A 21,443-nucleotide genomic window follows, 5' to 3' on the forward strand; every position below is an offset into this window, starting at 1 on the left:
AAATTTGTCATAAGGACAACCGCAGGATTTCGCCGGGAGCGGGTGCTAATCTGGAAAATCGCACCCGCTTCCAGCAAAATCGCGGGAAAATTTCAGCCACAACCACGTCTCACGACCGTGAGGTAGGTGGTTACAGTCTGTAAAGGAATCAATACGACGATCCAGAAAAAACCTCGTGCACCCTAAGAACACGGAGCGACTTAAAAATCGGCTTTTGGTCGAAATTAAAAATAGAATTTTTAATTTTTTACAAAAATAAAAACTTGCTCCTGTGGTATGGTGTGACGGTACCGCACAATGACAGGTGATTTTTCGCTGATAGGGGTAACAAATGTAATTATTTTTTAATGAACCATAATAAGTTCAAGAAATATAGTTGCTGAAAACAAGTGAAATCAGTTTTCGAGCTTAAACGTAGAGGCCCGGCAAACCATTGTCCCATGTCCACCACAGTTTTCGACTGAGGTATGAAAAACAAATTTTAAGTTTGTAGGTACATAAGCATGGACGACACGTTGTCTTCCTGGTACGTGGTCAACATAAAATTATTTTTTTAAATAAAATCCCTGACTTTTCGATGAACTTCCAAATTTTTGCGAAATTTTTCATACATTATATTAGGAAAAATTCTCTAACTCTCAGGTCAATTCCTAAATTGTTGTTAAAAATATTAGGGTTATTAGCTTCCCGATAATTGTCGGGGAAACACCCGAAACATGTCTTACAAACATAAATCTAACTCATCTAACACAAATCTTCATCTCAAGAATGAATTCTTTTTCTACTTAAATCTTCATAAATCCTCAAATAAATTAGTGCCCATTTTCTAAAATTATACCCTGCTCAGTACCCGCAAAAGCGTAACGGTAAAGAACCTAAAAGAATCTCTAATCAGTCTGTAATTTTTTAAAATTATGTTCCATAAAAGGTACCAGTTTGCATGGGTAATTATAAGATTCAAGATTAGCATTTATACTACATTACAACAGTAATCTTTAATATGCTATGGGGCACCAAAAGTGAAGGTCCTTGGCCTGAATTGGTCTCAAAGGGTATGAATTAACTGCAAAATTGATGATTTCGTGTGATCAGATTCGTTCAAGTCCAGAGGTTCATTAATTATTGTAGTGATGTGTCGATACTTATGTTCATAAAATATATAATGCTCCTTTAACAACAACAATCTCTGCGGTATCTACTTAAACATTCATTGTGCACAATCACACTTCACTAAACGAGGTCTTCGTCACCATGTTTGCATGATTACCAAATGTATCAATACTGTTGATTCACGTCGTACCAAAATCTTATGATAATGGCACCGTTAAAGGATTAATAATTAGATAGGAGTGGTTACTGAAAACAATGCAAACCTTACTTTTAAAGGAGATTCAAACCTGACGTATAAGACACTTCTTTTCATAGACATCCAACATCCATTTAGAGTAAAATTAGTAAATGAACAATACAAACTATAAATTAATAATGTCAAGAGGTAAACGAACGACGGCCAAGAATGAATTTGGCATCATTCTCTTTTTTAAATTTAGCTCGGTTCAATAATCGAAAGCACAGTTTTCGATGTCGCAGAGCTGTAATTAAAATTCTAAAATTACCCGCGCGCTCACACGTCAAATAAGCTCGTAAACTCTCTATTTTCTCAGCACCAAATTTCTAAATGAACCTTAAACTTTTTTGTTTCAGATTCCAGATTCTCAAGAATGGCTGAAGTGGGGACAAAGAAATCCATGAATGTCGTAAGTAAAAAGAATAACGAAGTGTGCAGTGTTCATTCTAACAACAGTTTGATTGATTTGGATAATATAAGCACGAGTAACAACCAACTAATTTCACTCTGCGATGACGAAGAAGACGATGACGAGCTTATCTTAAGCAACAACACAAAAAACGAACTAACGGCTGACGACAAAAGTCTCCAAGAGCTAATAGAAAATGAATTGGCTCTCCGAATTTGCTCTGGACTAGATGACGAAGAAGAAGTTGAAGAAGAGGAAGAGGACTCAATCAATGTTCAACCAGAAATTAAAAAAATCGTCATTGAACCTAGACAAGATCCCCTTGATGTGAATGCAGAATTCATAGTGGCAGAGATAGATCACTACTCCCTAATCGAGGAACCCTACGGATATCAAAATGGACACATCATAGAATCGAGTCCAAAAAATCAATTGAATTCGAGTGTTTCACATGAAATGCTTGAAGAAAACTCTGAGCAAGGAACAGCTGATTTCCCAAATGAGGAAGTTTTACTTGAATCAGTATCAGATGTGAGTCTTGATCGATCCTCAAAAGAAGTTACTGAAAAGGAAGTCTTCCCGGCAGATGAAGTCAAAGAAGTACATTTAAATAATTCTGATGATGTACTCTCGGATGTTGTCGATCATTTGGAAAATTCCAAAACAACCTTCGATCAGTATCTCAATGAGCAAAATATACAGAAAATATTGAGCTTGGAAGATCTTGAAAATGTCCAGGAAGACAGTTTTTCAGACCTTCCGGAAGCTGACAGAAAATTAGCTGAATTTGGTGATCCCTGGTCTGACTTAACATCAGAGAATTTGCTTCAGAGTCATCACATCAGCAAATTTTCGGATGATTTTAACCACGTTCCGAATCAAAGCCAGTCGATCAATGATAGTCTCTCAAGCAAACAGGAAATTAATAGTTCATCCCAGAGTTTTGATGCTAAGGATAGTAACATCAGTTCAGAGATTTTGGATTCTAGTAGTGAGTTGGATTCCAGCAGAAGTGATTTTGATACAAGTAGAAATTTTGATTCCAGTAGGAATAATTTGGATTCCAGTAGAGATCTTGATTTGAAGGAACCCATATCATGTAAAGAGGCATTAGGAGTGGATGAGAAAGACTGTTCTCCGAACAGAGACACTTGTGAAGGATTTTCAGGAAGAAAAATTGAGGTAATTCGAGTTGGAAAAATTATGGATAATGATGAGTGCCTTTCTGATTCTACGAAGACTGATCTCGAGACTTCGATTAATACTTCTGGGGATGTAGAGAATGATAATCCGAAGGTTTGTAATTCCAAAAAGGTGGTGAATGGTATGTCCCAATTTGGGGCGATTAGCGTTAATTGTACAAAGTTGAAACCTGCTCAAGATGATTTTGATTCGTGGACCACTGTTGGAGATGCGACTATTGAAGAAAATGAAGTAGAGAGTAGGATTGAAGAGAACAATGAAGTTAAAATGGATGGAAATGGTTTGGTTCAAAATTGTAGAGAGAAGGAATATACAAATCCGGAACAGAGGGAAGATGTTAAGGAGTATAATGTAGCTCCTCTTGCTACGGTCGATGTTGAAAGCAGCGAGGATTCTAGTTACGAGATTGATGTAAGTTTGCTTTTGATGTTTTTCGTTGTTTTTGTAAAAAAAATCATATTGAAAAGAAATTAGGCGCTCAAACTAATGGATGAAACCATTTTTCCTTCCACATTCCACAACTGATTTGACATAAAACAAAATTGCCAGTGAGACAAGAATAAATTCGGCAACATGATTTTTCTTTGTACCCGCATTGAAATAGTATATCTGCAGGCTTGTCCAGATCGTGCAGAAAATTTGGAGTTCGAATATCTTAGGCGATAAGAGGTAAGATTAATGACCGTGTGTGATGCTGTACCGTTATTCGATACTAATCAGCACGATTGTATTTGCCAATATTTTGCTACGCTGAAAATACATAACAAACTGACGTGAAGGATAATCCTTCAGCCTTGAATCGCAAAAGTGATTTTATTTTGCGATTAATTAATTCTTTTTTTTTTCAATAAAAATATTGCAATGATGATAGCTTTTGTTGTATCTTTAAATTGGATACACTGTACTGAAATACACGACTGACATTGGGAAATTCTGAGAAGAAGACGTCTGCATTTATTAGACGTTACAATATTAAGGCAATCAGAATGAAATGGCATTGACATGGATGACAATACTTTTAATTTCCCTGTGTAGTCTACCGAGAAAAGTAATTGCGTGACTATATGAGACTCGTAGAAATCACAGACTTTCCTTTGGGGAAATTATAAGATTCTTGAATATTTAGAATTTGATCCGATTTCTAGTGGGTGGATCCTATTATTTAACTAGAGAGAAATTCGTGTCAGATAATACGATTGTATAGAAATATATTCTTGAGAATTATATAGGAAATGGTGTTATTACAGATTTGTATCAAAATAATACTGCAGGATGTTGAGATATTGATAAATAATAGTAGAGTTTACAGTTATGGAGGAGTAGATAATTAGAGGATTGATTCTAGTTATTACAGGTATAGTAGTTCAATCAACTCATCGTCCACTAATTCTTTTCAGAATTAATTTCAACAAATTTATGAAAAAACTGCTTTTCAGAAATAAATATGTTTGAAATTATTTGATAAAACTTGATAATGATTTTGCACTCTATAACCTTTTCTTGGAATTCAGTAAAATTCAGAATGGATGTCAATGAAGCAAACAAAAAAGGTTTTGCTAATTTTCAAGTGAACGAAAAAATATAAAAATAATCATTAAAATTAACAAACAGAAGTCATTCGATGAAAAGTAGGTGATCTAATAATTATGACACTCTAAATCTCTAATAATCATCTTATAATCACCTAAAAATACCTTATGATTCTATCCCTGAAATCCTAATTGTTTCGACCCTAAAAACATTGCTAAAGTTGACCTAAATTCCCATCCATATCCCTATTAATTACATTTTGCGCTTTCACACATCATCCTTTCTTTTCTCCAAACCGATCTTCCCAGAACCGTCGTCTGGTCTTTTGTTCCATTTTGCCTAGAAGGAGAGAAACTTTACTTTCGTCTCCTCTCTCACTCCTCTCTTAGTACTTCCTCGTCTCTTTTCTCTCTAGTTCACAGGTGTTTTTTCCAAGTCTGAAGCTTAGCCTTGCCCAGTGATACAATTTCCTTTATCATGACCATTCTGGAAGTAATGAAGGACCAGCGTGAAGCAATCGAAGGAAATTGGGCCTGGAACAAAGTTTGGAATCATTGGCTCATAGGGCACTCTGTTATAGTTATATCTGGTTATATGCTCCACTCTATCGAGGTCAGGGGCCTGAGCGAGAATCGAGAATCACGAGAATGCTTATTCACGAGACTAAAATCGTCCAATCCTCGCCTCTTCTTACCGATGTATCGTGCTCGGTTCTGGTCCCTGAGTTCCTCCCTCTCCTTCAGAGCAGGCTCAACAGTGAAGGGAATGTGCTCACTCTTGCGGGCCCAGCATAAGCCAATCTCTCACCAGAGTCTTGGGGAAATGCCCTATTCCATGGAGAAGTTTCACTTAGATCCGTAGCACGCTTTGAAGAGCTCACGAACGGGTTTCCTGAAGCTTCCCGTTCGTTTCGTTTCGTACGTTACCAGCCCATTTAATCGCCTCAAGGCCGATTTAGTTGCGGCGTCGCCTTCGTCGAGGCACTCGGTCCGTCAGGTTGTTCGCCCTAACCTCTTCGAGCTGGTACCGGAACCGACTGACGTTCGCCAATTGAAGTTAGTGCCGGTTAACTGTCATTCAAGTTGTTTCAAGAAAGCTTTTCCGCAAGGGTTTCTAAAAAGAATAAGAATTGTTTTTAAAACAGTTATTAACGCTTTAAAGGAAAGATGTCCGGGTCTTGGGCTTTCATCGACCTCGTTATCCGAATGGAAGTGAGTGCGTTGAGTCGTTGACTCGTCGTTAGTGCTTGAAGTACACTTATCGTTTGGCTGCTGCCGCCAGTAGGCTTCAAACGCAGGTCAGTGCAAGGCAATAAATAGATGATGGATATTTAGCGTCTTTGCATAGAAGTTGCATGGAAGGTTTTAATGATATCATTTGGCACATGTTCGTTGTAGTAACTAGCAAGAGAGGCACTGGACATTCCAAGAGTCGGAAGGGATGGATGTCCAGTTAATTACGGGGAATTCGCGCAGCGTGAAAGATTATGAGCAATGAGCGAACACTATGACGAGTTGCGAGCTAGGACTTTATGGTTCCAAGTTCTAAGAATGAGAAGTAATGGCAGATGATAGAATGGATTTGGATTGTGCTGGTTTGGGTTTATTAAGTGTGGTTAAGTACCTTGTTATAGATGTTGAGGAAACTTATTCTGATGTGCAACAAGTTGTCTGATGTAGTTGTGTCTGATGGGTAACGTTAACAGGTGCTAGAAATGTAGTTCTGTTTCTTTGATGTAATTGAGTAGGGAAATATGAGGAAGGCGAGTTATGTTAAAGAATATAAGGAGGGATCAAAATTCCTACTGAGAAAACAATATTTCGACTAAGCATATATAAACGTGTTTGTGATTAAAGCCTTCCAGAATAATATTTTTTATTTGCCTAAAATTCCAATCGTTCAAACTTGCTCAAATGAACAACATTTCCTCTTGATTGATTCTAAAACTATAATTAATTATTAAATTTAGTTTACATAAAAGTTCTTCATCTTATACGTAAAACAAGACATATTGAAAGAAGAATCCCCTCAAAAACGACAACAATAATTTTTGACTATATTAGCTTAAGGGTCAAAATTTTAAGCAAAAATTGATCTGAATTCAATTAAACTTCATCTAAATGTAAGAAAACGTTTGAATACAGTTTGAAATCCAGATGTTATAGTCTTAAAATCAGGATTTTTTCTTGAATTTAAGTTTATTTCTGAATTTCCGCTCAAAACAATTTTGAAGTCTTAACAATTTTTAATATGAGTGCCTTCTTTCAATTCAAAATCAATTTATAACAATTCAATGATTAAATACAAAGGAATGATAATACGAATTTAAGCTGTCAATTTCAATGACCTATTGCCACTAAAAATAAATATAAATTTCAAGCAAAATGTTCTACTTTTTTTAAGTATCAAAAGATAGTAATTTATTAAAGTAGCCATTTTAAATTGGAGAGCCCGAATTTTATATATATCTCCATTTTAAGGATATTTTTCTGCACAGGCTGCCAATGTATCAAAAAACCGATTGGTATCTTCCTTAAAAAAAGACGTAAAATAAATTTCATGATCGGCAATTCGTGGCCCAACCGACATAATATTCATTAAAGGTGAATGTCGAAAAGTTTTATGTTTTTATAACATAAAAATTAGGATTCCGTCCATTATAAATTATTTTTAAAAATTAAAAAAAAACTACTGTATCAACTTTTCAATAAAATACATGATTATAGAACACAAATAACTATTATATTATCAACAATATTATATCATTATAAAATTACATAACGTATTACTATTGCTTTATAATATTCAGAAATTTTGTAATACCTTTAACATTTTGCAATTTTAATCAAGTAGATACTGAATTCAAAGCGTCCTTTGGTCGACAGGAAATTTAAAAAAATTTCGAAGAAATTGCATTTTTTCAATGTGTGTGATTACTGATTATGCAGAGGAAAATAGTACTTACCAAGGTGCTCAAGTAGCTGGAATAATGAGATATTTTCTTGTGAGTCATGCAATAGTTGTAAATCCTTGCAGCGGAGAGCTAAAACTCGACAGTGAAAATTTATAATTAAAGAAATAGATAGCGACCACATGTCGAAATCTACAAAAATTTATTTTATATAACTTTAAAGTATTTAGTAAATATTTAACTTTAATAAATATTGTGTTGGTATAAAGTCGAGCAAATAAGAATCTAAACTTATTTACATCACTAAAACCGTTTTTGACACAAATCCGAGTAGTGAAACGTGGTGGGTTTAACCGATAGAATAGTGTTTGCCGGCCAAAAATCAATTCCTGTGGCTGACTGCGCGGTTAACCATTTGAAAGTTTAGCCACATGGCCGATTGGCAATTCAACCTTTTGAACGATGTAGACGCTGAACCCTAATTTAAATCGTTTTTTAGATTTTGAAACAATATTTATGGGAACCTGATCATCTGATTATTATGGATTTCGAACTAATTATGAATTTAATAGTAGCCCATTTATACTTTCTGAAGCATTTTCATTTTTATGATGAAGATCATAATCTTGCAATATTATTCTACAAAAAATAAATCATGACTCTTTGTCACTCGTTATTAGAAAAACAAACATAGGAAATACAAAGGGCAAAGTTTTTTTTTTTTGATAAACGCCCTAAAGTAATCTCGACATAAAAAATTTAAATCGACACAGGTAAAAGAAAGAGATTATTCTTGCATCAAGAAATTTTCTTTTTATCCATGCCGATCTTCATTTTTTCACACCAAGAGTACAACAACGCGTTTACCTAAATCGCTTTTTCTACTTTGTATTTCCTATGTCTATTCAATCAACGACTTTAAGCGCTTTTAAATAACGAATCTATTTTGTTCGTGTAGAGTGAAAATCGTGAAGAGGTGTTAACTACTAGCACGGTAGTTACTTCATCTTCAACTACAACAAAAACAAAGACGAAGAAGAAGAAGATCGAGGGTACAGGTAGCGATGCCTCGCCGAATCACACCCCTCGAACCAAGAAAACTAAGAAAAGCAAGAAGAGTGACCTTGAAAAGGAAAATATTTCCGTGGTGAGTCAAAATTTTTTATTCTTTTATTCTTCTTTCCGCTTATACTACTATTTCAAACCGAATCAATAGGATTGAAAATGTGTGTGCACATAAAACATCTAACAATGTAAAGAAGTAAGAACATTATCAACAAAAAAGGTACTGTTTAATCTATTACAGAAGCTCAATTAAGTACTTAAAGAAAACCAATGTTTTTATATTCTTATATTTTACTAATCACTGAAAAAATGATTAGTTGAGCCAACTATTTAGTCAGTAAGATATGGTACTGCTATTTTATTAGTTGGTACAAAAATTCTATTAGTTGCAGTGACTATTTAGTTGGTACCAGAAACTAAGTAAATGTTCGTCCCAACTAACGACATAACAATACTATATCTTACAAACTGAATAGTTGGCCAAATTAACCATTTTTCTCAGTGTCTATTATATATTTTTTAACTTTTTCTTATTCTTTTTCTGACTTTTTTGAGAATCCCAGCATGTTTTGAGACCACCAATTTGACCACATCGCTAAGAGTTTAAAGGGTACTAAAGGCGAACAATTACAACAGTTTTCTAAAAGTTTGTCTAACAGCCTTTTTTGTGCATTTCGTTACATAAGAGAGTTAAATAGAATGTTGTTTGCACATTTTTAAACAGAGAGAGGGGCTTAGGCCTTGCTTCTGTTCGGAGAGAATCAATTTCTTACTCATCTTTACAAATCTTTTATATACAATAATGTAACTAATTCAATTGGTTAACAATTTCTGCAACTTAATCAAGCTTCTGCAAGTATTGTTATGATTAAAGCTTGATTTAATATGATTTTGATTTATTTATCATATTAAAAGTTTTATGGCATGAATAATATATGTTAACTTGCTATTTTCAGTGTAATGCTTTCTTTAATTTAGTATTTGTTTTTTATTTTAAAATTGATTCTAGTTTGTGAAAGACATATTCACTTCGCAAGTAATAAAATTGCCATTTTCGCAAAAAGTAGCATGCCAGTGAATGCTTGTTATTTTACTTTTTTATTAGAATGGTAACTTAGCAGACCCAAGCATGCATACGAGTTCCCGCCAAGTGTCCTCGGAGACAAATGAAATCTCCGACGAAGACGATCTTTCCAACGTCAACGTTAAATCCCTGGTAAGTCGGAATGCAAGAAGTGTGAGAAAATCAGTCAAGCTCATTGTGCATGAGGCTGAAAATCTATGTTGGCACTAACGTAACTAATTATCCATAATTTATTCAAGTTTTTCTTATTAAAAATAACTTATCTTTCATAATATTAATACGATATGTAACACTTCATTATAATATTCTGGATCCTAAACAAATATGAACTAACTCTATAAAAAGTACGTTTTTTTATATAAAATTAAAATAAACTTCTCAATTTCCGTTAATTCTTCCATGATCTCTGCATAAACAAACTTTCTTTAAATAAATATTATTTATAGATATAAAATAAATAGTACAATGCATGAATTATAAAACAGCATGAATTAAATTTTTTAATTTTGTCTATCGTTTGTGTGCATGCAGACACAAAATTATGTGTCCGAGGCAAATCGTATCGAACTGGAAAAATCCAGCAAGGAAGTAATCGCTACTGGCGTCTCCATTAAACAATTGGTAAGTAGAGTCTAAAAGTAATTAATTTTCTTGACATTTTCGCGCTGATCATTAAATTAAGCATGAATAACTGCATTTTGCATATTAAAATAGTGCAGTTATTCTTTTTTAATCTGATAAGAGAGAAAATCATGTTAAAAAAGATATTATCGGAAACTTTCTATCAGTACTACATTATCTTAATCTACATCACTTTTATCTAAATCATTTTAATCTACTTTCATCAGTTATAGTTAGCCATTTCACGGAGCTTTTCAATTACAGACTTGACAGGTCATTGACTCATTATTTTCGAAATTACAGCAATAATTTCTCTCGAATTAAAAAAGCTTCTTTGTCGTTTTATATTTAAAAATGAAAAATTCTCCTTGAAAATAGGAAAGATTCAAAACAAGAGAGATTTACGAAACAATACTTAAGTCGAGACCTGATTTAGTCCTTCATAATTTGCTTTAATGTCCGTGTTTACGCAAAGTGTGTTTTATGACTAACAGTGTCGCAGCTTCGGCGACATCTCAAACATGAGCGATGGAGAACAAGTGCCACTCGGCAATTCTGAACACGCGAAGACTCAAGAGGTTGGTATCTTATGGTTTCTTCATCAAACAAGTTTGAAATGCTACTCCTACAAATTTCTTTAGCTCATACGTTACTATCAGTAGTCAGAACCCAAACCACTTAACATGAGAAGCGTATGCGAAGAATTTGATAAATTTATGTTTATATACTATTGAATTTGAGTGAAACCCTCGTCTTAAAAACGAAAATACCCGCATAATTAGTTTTAAAGGCGTGTTTTCATAATTTCAATTTAATCAATTGAAAATTATCACGTATTCAAGTTGCAATTGTTAAATTTTTCATTACTTTTATAATAGTTAATTTTTTAGTGTTACCAATTATATATTGTTGACATTAATAAATAGTTTTTTTTAATTTGTAGCAATCATCTTTATCAAAATTTTTAAATATCTCGTCTCCTAATTAAAAATGTTAAATTTTGAGTGTCACGCATTCTAAAGTGCTTACTTTTAAGGGCCTAAAATTGAGCACTATTGTTTAAGGGGAAAAAAATCATATTTAGTCAATTTCGGACCCCTCCTGGACGTAATATAAGATGTATCGAAAAGGTCTTTTTCTCAAATTGTTCGAAAGGCTGGGTTTATAGTACTTCACATGCAGCCAATTTCACCGACAAAGTTTTTCCACCTATATTTAGTACAAGATGATTTGAAATTCATTCTTTTAAAAAGTTTGTTGTAGTTATTTAAACATAAAATTATGCAATTTGAAAATGAAGTTGAGACCAAAATTTACTAGAAATATAAATTTCTTAGTTTTAAAGATTTTATTAACAAAATTATTTCATTGGTAGTTTTCCACTTGTCAATATTGTATAACTTTTACCGTCTTTTATCACAACAATTTTTTTAATAAAGGCATTTTTAAAGTCAGATTCCGAAGTTATTTAGTAATTTGATATTAATATTTTACAATTTAAAAGAATTCTAGTTTGAAATGATTAAAATCCAGTTTCTACAATATACACTTAATTTAAACAATTGATGCAGAAAAATCTAAGAAGTTCTAAGTCCACTTTTTAACGAAAAAGAGTTTTCTTCCAACATTATACTTTCTCGCTTTTTAACGCCTATTTCAGGGAAAAAATTAATGTCTTTAAATTTTTATCTCAAAATGTAGTATTGAAATGTATTCAAGAAATTCAAATAATTCAAACTAATTGAATGAATTATACTAAATTATTCCATTTTTTTGCAATTCAACGATCAATATAGGACATTGAAAAGGATTTATCAATTGGAAATATTATTATAAAAATTTTTTAAATGCTGTACTGTTACTAAAAATATTCCTTCTTTTCTATTAAATGATGTTATTTTTTATGAAATAAGCAAAAAAAAGTATTTCAGATGACTTTCTCAAAGATATATGCACTATTTTTATTTATAGCAGTAGGGAAAGCTGAAGGGTGCTAAGTACGTTGACATTTTCATTAGATTATTACATACACAGGTAGCCTGATCTATTTTTTACCAAATGGTTGTTAAACTGATCCATCTACGTATATAAACGAAAAATGTACTTAATTGTTTCGAAATTAAAAACATGTTACATTGCAGTTACCTAAGTCTAACAATTAAATTTTTTATTTTTCCATACGCTTCTTATAGCTTTGATTACTGAATTTACAACTAATATCTACATAATCAATTAGTTATAACAATTTGATTAATCAATATACAAATTATTGTTGGGCCTGATGGTAAATTGGCTAATATACTAAAAATATGATCTTTCAAAACGCCTTACTAAGATTTCTCATATGATAATTAATTTAACATTTAACTTTTTAGTTATATAGTTGTTGCATAAGACTTTATAAGCTTTTTGTGTGCCCTGATTATTGTGAGAACGATTCCTCTAATTGTAACTCGCTTTTTAACCAACTGTTTTTGCCGTGTCTACTAATTCAAAAATCGTCGTTGTGTTCGAATGTCTGTATCGAACGCCACAGAAAGCAAAATCTATGGGTGACTTGCGTCTGTGGGAGCAGGAGCGTTCGCAGCTCGTCAATCGTAAACCCATCTTCACTGGGGTTTCTGTCAAAGCTCTCGTAAGTACCTTCAGGCTTCAAGTGGCGGCGTTCTGCATCTCTGAGAATGCTTTTCTTTTTTCTTTTTTTTTCGATGACTACTGGCGACGAGACTGCCGTAATTACATCTCAAATGTGAGACACTGTAATCCCGTAATGGCTTCCTAGTTACAAGTAGAAACATTTCCATACAGTCTTCAATTTATTAAATAGATATCTTTGATTTAATTTTTATCAGAAATTATTGCAGATGTCGGATAATTATTTCGTAATATAAAATCCTCAGACTCGATACGCCGAACTTATGGAAGCGTTTCGCAACTTGCAGTAACACCAATTAAGGAACATGACCTTTTCGCTCAATATAATTTATTTGCAAGTGCATCCGTATTAATTGAAATTACGCATAATCAGTGAGCACCATTTCATTTTTAATATAACGCTTGCTCTTTGTAATTAAATATGCATAGCTTGTCACTATATGCTTTCGCCAGAAGTTAACGAACCGTGGATTTATCTTTTACGTTGCACCTTAATGTATGAATGGTGCACATTTTACTTCCATTTGTGTCAAAGGATCGGCTTTTCATGCCTTTTTGCACTCCATTCGCTTGGCGCATCAAGGCCATTGTTTCTACTGCATAGCTATGACTGAGTGCAATTTAGGAAACTTGCTTTATAGGACTACCATTCAGTGTTTTTCCTCCTCCTTTTCTTTTCTCTTCTCATGCACTTGATCTCGGGATGGAAATGGTGAAAGCCTTTAAATCATATTACTTTGATGACAATAGAAATCGATCGAATTCTCTATAAATTTGATGATGTAGCGGAAAATGTAAGCATACATGTTAGAAACACTTTCACTTGGACAAACCTATCACATGGAATAGGAGGCACCTAAATCATTTTTTAACTCAAATAACCGCTACATCCTCATACTCAAATGACTGACAATACTTTCCTCTTACCGCACTGACTCGTCACTGCTTCTTCTCTTTCTATCTTATCGGCAAAACTTGCATGAACTTTAACAAAATGGTCTATATGGTCTACAAACAGAGGGCTTCCTACTATGGTTTGGCTAATTTAACGGAAATGAGTAAGGAGAAGGTCCAAAAGCACGAAAACATTTATTTTAAGGTAAGATCTGCAATAGTAGAAACATCCCTTGTATAATGTACTTCCATCTGATTTCAGATACTATGTGATCCTAACCCAAATTATAAGTAATAAGAAATAAATGTATCTCCTCTATATTTCTCAGAATTAAAAGCATTTTTTTACAATAAATATATTAGTAAAACTAGCTTAATTCAGATTTCCCTTGGTTAGTATGAGTAACCTAATCTAAAAATTCCTGAATTGCAGAAAACGAGTTTCAACAAATTCGACGCCCTCAGCAAGAAGTCCGTTCTTCACGTTCGGTCAGTGGATGCGGGAAAAGTTCAACAACAGCTGAATGCCGTGAGTCTGATTCAGATAATTATAGTATGTAGTAACTAAATGGGTAATCATTAAGCCAACTCGAGTATCGTGGTTAAGCAATCGGATTGAATTCTTCTGCACTGATCGAATCCATTGTTCATACAGGAAACGGTGTAAGGTGCATCGTTATTGCTTCAGTAATCAGATGCACGAAATCGCACGTTTTACTGAATTCAGCCTGCTTATATTCCCGTTACTATTCTTCACGTACCACTTCTAAAGAATTACTTATTTAAAAAAAAAATATATACACATATTATAATAGCAATAACTTTATAAATATATAGTTTGAAATATTAGAATCAAACATTGTTTCTTTACGTTTTAAAAGAAATGGTAACTGTAAATACCTATAATGTGGAAGACTTTAAGCTATAAAAAGGAATGTTTTTCCAAGGACAGGAAGAGTTGAATTGCATAAAATAATCTCTCCTTTAATGCGTAAAACCATGTTTTACTGAAAATATTCATTGAGCACTAACACTCGACAAACATTGTCTTGGATTTATAAGTCTGCTTGAATGCACCGTTTCTCGTGTTATTTACAAGTGGGAAACAAATGGATAAGAAGGGATGAAAGTTTGTAAGCTGTTTATCTTTTCTGTATATGTACGAGTAGGCACAGGATAAAAAGGTCCCGTTGAAAACTGGTTTTTGCGTTATGGGAATATGGTGATACGAGGATGGTTGATCATGGTGCCGAGAAACTCAGTAACGCGGAATCTTGAATGTTGAACTTTATGCTGATGCGTAGACTTGATGTCGGTTTTTTCTTAAATGCTGCAGGTGGGTCAGAACGGGGATGCGAATTCGAATTGCCGCAGTTGCGGCAAGGTTGTATTTCAAATGGAACAGACCAAGGCCGAAGGCTTAGTTTGGCACAAAAACTGCTTCCGATGTGTTCAATGCAGCAAACAGCTCAGCGTCGACAATTATGAGAGCCACGAGAGCACACTTTACTGCAAAGCTCATTTTAAAGAACTTTTCTTACCCAAACCGGTCGAAGAGTCGGATCAGCCTGGTGAGTTTATTCATGACACGTTTCTCGTTCTTTTACTTTGTTTCTTGTCAATCAAATTATATTTTCCCGAAGCATATTAGGAGAAAAGAACAGCAAAAACGGATTAAAAGTTTCTTACTTATAAGTCCTTTGATCTTTTTATTTGAAATTTAAATTTCTTAAAAATAATTATAATATAGTTCAGATTCAGTGATAAAATAAAAAAAAAATTGATTGTAGTTAGTAGATTTTAATTAATTTCTAACAAAAACCCAAAAAAAGAATAATTTATATTGAGGGCAGATTCTTAGATGTGAGATTTTTAGTCAAAACACTTCTTGTGATTAAAATACATGAGTTGGCGTATCAATTAAAGTTTAGCATATTTTATAACAAAACTTAGTAACACAGAAAAAGGAGAATATAAAGTGTACATCGATTCCAGGTGAAAGATTAGCTGCAACAGAAATTAACCTTATTGAATAAATTTTACATGAAACTGAGATGTTGTGTTTGTAAACTGTCTCGGCATAATTTTTCAGTAAAAAAGCGTCGTCTGTTATGTAGTTGACAGCAGTGCGAAGAACATGAAAGTTTGAATGAAATCGGTCTGGAAATCAGGATACCAGATTTTAAATAACATTGCACTTAACGCGAACGAATGCAAATATATTTTTTGTGATTGAGAATAAAATACTTGACACTAGTCGAAAAGTCGCCATATTCACTACGATCTTAACCATAGTTCACAAGTTGTGAAGTAGGAATTTCCTTTCTGACATTTTATTCACGAAAACATTTTTCAAATAAAAATTTGAAACATACTTTTACATTGGAATTAGTTTTTAATTATTAATATTTCAAATAATATTGTTGTTGTTGTGTCAATTTCTTTTTGCTAAGGAAATGGGAGGTCAACTTTAACAGCGGAAAATTTTACATGTAACAAAATTTAACTTTACGTTTTTCTTTGAACTTTCGGTAATTTTTAATGCAAATTGATCAAATCTTTACTGCTTGATTATTAAAACACATTAGTTTTTCGTACAAGTTTGACAAGGACGTATTTTGTTATTGTAATTGTTATAAAAGTAGTTTGTATGACATTCCAATAATTTTGAAGAACCTTCTATCAGAATTGAGGTATAAAAAATCTCTGAATTACAGTAATAATTTAAAACATAAAATACATTATTATATTTTTTGATGGCCTTAAATGATATCTGCAAAAGATATTGATCTTTATTTTGTTAATTAAAAAAAATCAATAATAATAAGAAAAAAGTAATTTTAAACTATCATCTAACTTTATAGAACCATGAAAAGATCTTGAAATAATTTCAATTTAAAAAAAAAATAATAAAAATGTTTCGAGCTAATACTTAAATTGATTGAATCGTGAAAATACCAAGCAAAATCAAGTAATCACTAATTTAAAAATTCCAAAAGTGAATTTGGCCCACCTCTAACACGAACTGAGTCATAATCTTCTACATAAACATAAGTTAGGTCAAAACAATTAGATTAAGCTAAGAAAATGCATTTTCGAAATTTAGCACTTATAGGCCTTCATGCTCGGGGACCCTCTAAATGGTACACATTTTTTACATATATTTATATTTTTATATTATATTTATGATATCTATATATAATGTATAATATAATAATATTACTATATTCATATTTTGTACGCTCATAAAGAAATATTACACTTCAATAATAAATATGAAAATAAATACGATACAAATCGTCCTTTAATATCTACTCATTCACAAACCGTAATTTGCGTCTCAACGACTTCAAAGTCATATCAAAAACGGTTATTTAAAATACTTGCGACGGAGAAATGCCTTGACAATGAAATCTACTTTAACATCTTTTTATTTATACCAATCTAATGCTCTCCAGAAACCTGGTACGAAAAGACAATTAGCATGTGATTCACTGCTGCCAAAATGATGTTAGATACAATTACTATTAATTAAATTTGAATGACCATTAAATTTACTGCGCGCAAAATAAACTATTCATCTTTCATTGCGATAAAATATAGTTACAATTCTTTTATTAACTCCATAGTGCGACCTCGAAAGCCAGAAATGATCATTCGCGAGAACCAGCCGAAAGAGCTGCCACCCGATGTGGTCAGAGGTAAATTCGAGTGCCCTGAAGACGTGTTTTTGTACTTTCTTTTCGTCCTATCTAACAATCGCTTGTGAAATAGATTTCACTCTCAACTTGCCACTTATTCAAAAAAATATTATATGAATTAATTTTCAATCTGCGTTCAATTGATGAACATCAGAAAAAAAACAATAAAAAATTCTGTTGACAAAAATGTTGGTATTGCTCGGACATACAATATGTTTTCCATCACAGTAAATTTCCAATTTTTTTTCTAAAAAAAAAGAATTATTAGTTCAAACGTCTTTTAAAAGTTGGAATCAATTTTCATATTTTTTTACATTTTTTACCTAAGTCAATAAAATTATATTGTAATATTTAGTAATATTTAGTGATATTAATAGAAAATACTTAAATGCAGCTCGGTTGATTTGTTTGAATGAAAGCATGTTGAAATATTTTTTAAAGAAGAATGCCGCATTTTTAATTTATTAAACTTTGTTCGTGATTTTCTAAAACTTTTCGTTGAATAATAAATTCGTGTTAACACTCTAATCCTACTACACGCAGATTGTGTGTCGAAAAGTTGCGTCTAACAAGCGTTATAGCTTTTAAATGTGCTCTTACAAAACGGATGAAAAATAAGCAAAAATTGACATTTTTCTAAATTTCAGCTTCTGATAAACCAGACCTTGGATTGGAGGAGCTTTCCACATTGAACGTGAAATCGCGCTTTCAGGTGTTTGAAAAAGCATCCACTGAGACCACAAACGACATCGAAAGGTCATCCTCCCAAGTGGCTGTTAAAAGATCGCCCAGCATTCTCAGCAAATTGGCCAAGTAAGTACAACGGTAAAATTTCAAGGTACAATACGATTCCCAGAAATGTTTAAAACTCTCCTCAAGTTCCCTCTTTTGTTTCAAAAAATGCATTGAAAGTTAAGAATATAAATATGAATATTTGAATTTAATTGAACCTAATTTTTAGTTCCTATTCATGTCGAATTAAAGCTTTGAAAAAAAATTTCTAAAGGTTTTTCAATTGGTTTCGGTACTTTAATGTTAGTTTTCCCCCTTTCATTGGATTTTCTATTGATAAAAATTATGTTTGTCTATCATTTACGGTCATTAATGCTATTTTAGAAAGTAAAGAATTATATCTGGAACGTATAATTAATTTGAAGTAGATTATGATTGTTGAGAATTCGTTGGGTACATAATTATAAAATTTTAGGAAGAACCTGTTTTTATTTGAAGCCAAGGAATGGCTTTCAAAGAACGGTTTGACCTTAATTAAAAAGCATGAGAGGGCAGAGTTCAGACAGAAGGGTGCTTAGAAGATATCCCAGACGTTCTATTCACCTAGAGTGACTACCCTTAATTACGTATCTCTTTTAAAAACAAATATTTATCCTCATATTCTACAAACGATAATTATGAAAATGTCAAAGTATGCTGAAAATTACAATTGCATTATAACATCTGAGCAAATATATGTACATGTAATTCACAAAATAAACTTTATATACAGAATTAATATTAATTTTACTTGAACTTGAAGTTCAAAAGGGACAACTCAATTACTTTTTGATCAAAAATGATGACTAATTATCAAGAGCTTTCAGTTTATTGGAAATTTAAAAAAATGTATTCTCTTACAAAAATTGCAGATTGAGAGTAAAAGAGAATAATTATTTAGTTCAGATAAAAAAAACCTAATGATACATGAATTTCTCTTTCTCACTAATAAGATTCAAGGCCATTGAAAAATTCCTTTTCCCATCCATAAAACTATTTACTCTAGTTTATTCCTCTCACTAAGGAATATAAAACTTTTTAGCACTTCCGTCAAAGAGATTTCACTTCTCTTATAATCACAAGTTATTGTAAAAATAATGCTCTCACCTCTGTAAATTATTCTGTATTGCAATTACAATGCGAAGTAATTTTCTAACCATAGTTTGTGGAACATACATGACTCTTGGTTACTTAGACGATGGACTTTATGTGGTATTTATCGGTCACATTTTTTATCTTTTTCTTTCATTTTTTTTTTTCAAGAGTAAGGGACTTTACACGATGAAGAGAAGAAACATTTCAAGTCTCGGGATTCGTGTGAAAAGAATGTGCTTGTAAGGTTGTAACTTCCATGTGTATTTTTACAGGTTCCAGGCGAAAGGTATGGACATTGGAGTAGCTGACGAGTCCCTTAATGGAATACCCTATGAGGAAAGCAGCGAGAGCGAGGAGGAAATTGAAGAAGAGGAGACAGAAGGTGAACAATTTTAACATTTTCTTTTATCTTACAGTTCTTCATTTTTTAAAATGATTTTTTATATTTTTTTATGGCAAAGTAAATAAAGGTTAAACCATCCCCTTGATTTAAGAGAATTTAAGAAACCGGAAAACTGAGTTGACCATACATTAAATACTGCAAAGTTTTTAGGTAAAAAAATTAAAGGAACAAAACGTGGTACTTGGTTTTATTTCGGAGTATTTAAGGATTTATTCTAACTTAAAATTAATTGATAAAAATTAAATTTGAAATGGGCTATTATAATCTGCCAGGCATTCAAATAAATGATAAACATGATTACTATATTTTAATCTTGAAAATAAAATTTTAATGTTTTGAAGAATGTTATATTATAAGAGTAATGTTGGAAAGAACTTATGAATGTTTAAAAGTATTCATATTTTTTACAAGTTTGACCTATTTACGTAATTATTCTGTAATCGAAACTCAAAATTTTTGTCAATTCTTTTTTTGTATGGGTAGACTTCGACCGAAATGAATTTTTTTCTCATCTTTTTATCAACATAAATCTTATAATCGAATCGATAATATCGCAAACAAACAGGAACAATCATTATGTAAATTTATTCAAAAAATGTATTCTCCACGTTTTGTTCGATTACTCCATACAGTGCAGGCCAAAAGTTCGAATACACTTCTTTTTTTATGATTGATTAAGTTCTCTTCATTTTAAATGTGTCAGAGCTAAAAAAAGTTTTCGCTCTCAAAACTCTGTAGAAAATGAGCCCAGGATAAAGCTTATTGGCCTATGTTTCAAGTAGAAATTGCAAGAATAGTGTTAGAACTCCTCCTCCATTGACAATGGAAGAGGCACATCTACTTCCTTTTTGTATACCGCCTCAGTTCTCCGTTTATCCGATATAGTTTCCTAAAACCCTTCCCCACCCACTCTCACAAGTAATGAGGTGTCTCCCTAATAAAAAAATTCCAGAACACTAATTAAACTATTATTTCTGAAATACAAAATGTTAACCATAATAATGAAAACTTTTAGCCTGCAAATATTTCTATAGAAAATCTTAATTTAACGAAACCGCAATAAAAACTAGCATTTTGAATCTATTTTCTGAAACGCTAAAACCAAAATTTCTCGCAGATTATAGACGAGTATAAACGGCAGGTAATCTATGGTACTCAATGTAAAATGAAATTAGTACCCATTTTTGCAAATGAGTTTCTCAGCACATAGTTTAATTAAAGAGATTTGAAAGGAAAGCAGAAAAGTGTTCTGTTTGCTTGAAAGTAGACGCTCAATATATAAAAATGTAAATAATTTCAGTTTGTATTTGTAAGCAACACAATGACAGACAACCGAAATGTTGGCACTTCCATGTGCATCTACGTAACGAAAAAACCGCGTGCTCAACCAATCAATGGGGAAAATTTGAATTTGGGAAATTCATAAAATGTTCATACAAACGCTAATGTATTTCTTAATGATATTGGATCATTTAATGTCTATAAAATTTTTTTCTCGAATATTATATGCAGTTAATATTGCTGCATTATTTATTATGTAATTAAAAATATTCGAATATAAAATAATACTATACTACATTCAACTGTTATTGTTATCATTAGACTGAGTACAATATTTAATAAACATTTTATACTTTAATTTTAAAATAGGAATAATATAATAATAATAAATATGATATTAACAAATTTAATGTCTTACTATAGTACCCTAATTTTTCCCTGTAAGTAGTGCCTCAGTTTCTGTTCAGACATG

General features: G+C 32.3%; 1 protein-coding gene across 13 annotated transcripts in view; it reads left to right on the forward strand.

Moving 5' to 3' along the window:
* LOC117167665 overlaps positions 1-21,443 on the forward strand; it is a 109,831-nt gene that overhangs the window by 52,497 nt on the left and 35,891 nt on the right. For 4 of the 13 annotated variants that reach the window (XM_033352768.1, XM_033352769.1, XM_033352757.1 and 1 more), the window contains exons 2-12: positions 1,705-3,371; positions 8,360-8,548; positions 9,572-9,682; positions 10,082-10,171; positions 10,666-10,749; positions 12,708-12,806; positions 14,154-14,249; positions 15,057-15,291; positions 17,350-17,421; positions 18,069-18,234; positions 19,560-19,669. In XM_033352768.1, the coding sequence (XP_033208659.1) occupies positions 1,722-3,371; positions 8,360-8,548; positions 9,572-9,682; positions 10,082-10,171; positions 10,666-10,749; positions 12,708-12,806; positions 14,154-14,249; positions 15,057-15,291; positions 17,350-17,421; positions 18,069-18,234; positions 19,560-19,669 (2,902 nt within the window). In that variant the 5' untranslated portion in view covers positions 1,705-1,721. The remainder of the gene's footprint in view (positions 1-1,704; positions 3,372-8,359; positions 8,549-9,571; positions 9,683-10,081; positions 10,172-10,665; positions 10,750-12,707; positions 12,807-14,153; positions 14,250-15,056; positions 15,292-17,349; positions 17,422-18,068; positions 18,235-19,559; positions 19,670-21,443) is intronic. The other 9 variants (XM_033352758.1, XM_033352760.1, XM_033352759.1 and 6 more) reach the window with 9 other exon arrangements.

The sequence above is a fragment of the Belonocnema kinseyi genome, chromosome 2 (assembly GCF_010883055.1).
Source record: "Belonocnema kinseyi isolate 2016_QV_RU_SX_M_011 chromosome 2, B_treatae_v1, whole genome shotgun sequence".
Lineage (NCBI taxonomy): Eukaryota > Metazoa > Arthropoda > Insecta > Hymenoptera > Cynipidae > Belonocnema > Belonocnema kinseyi.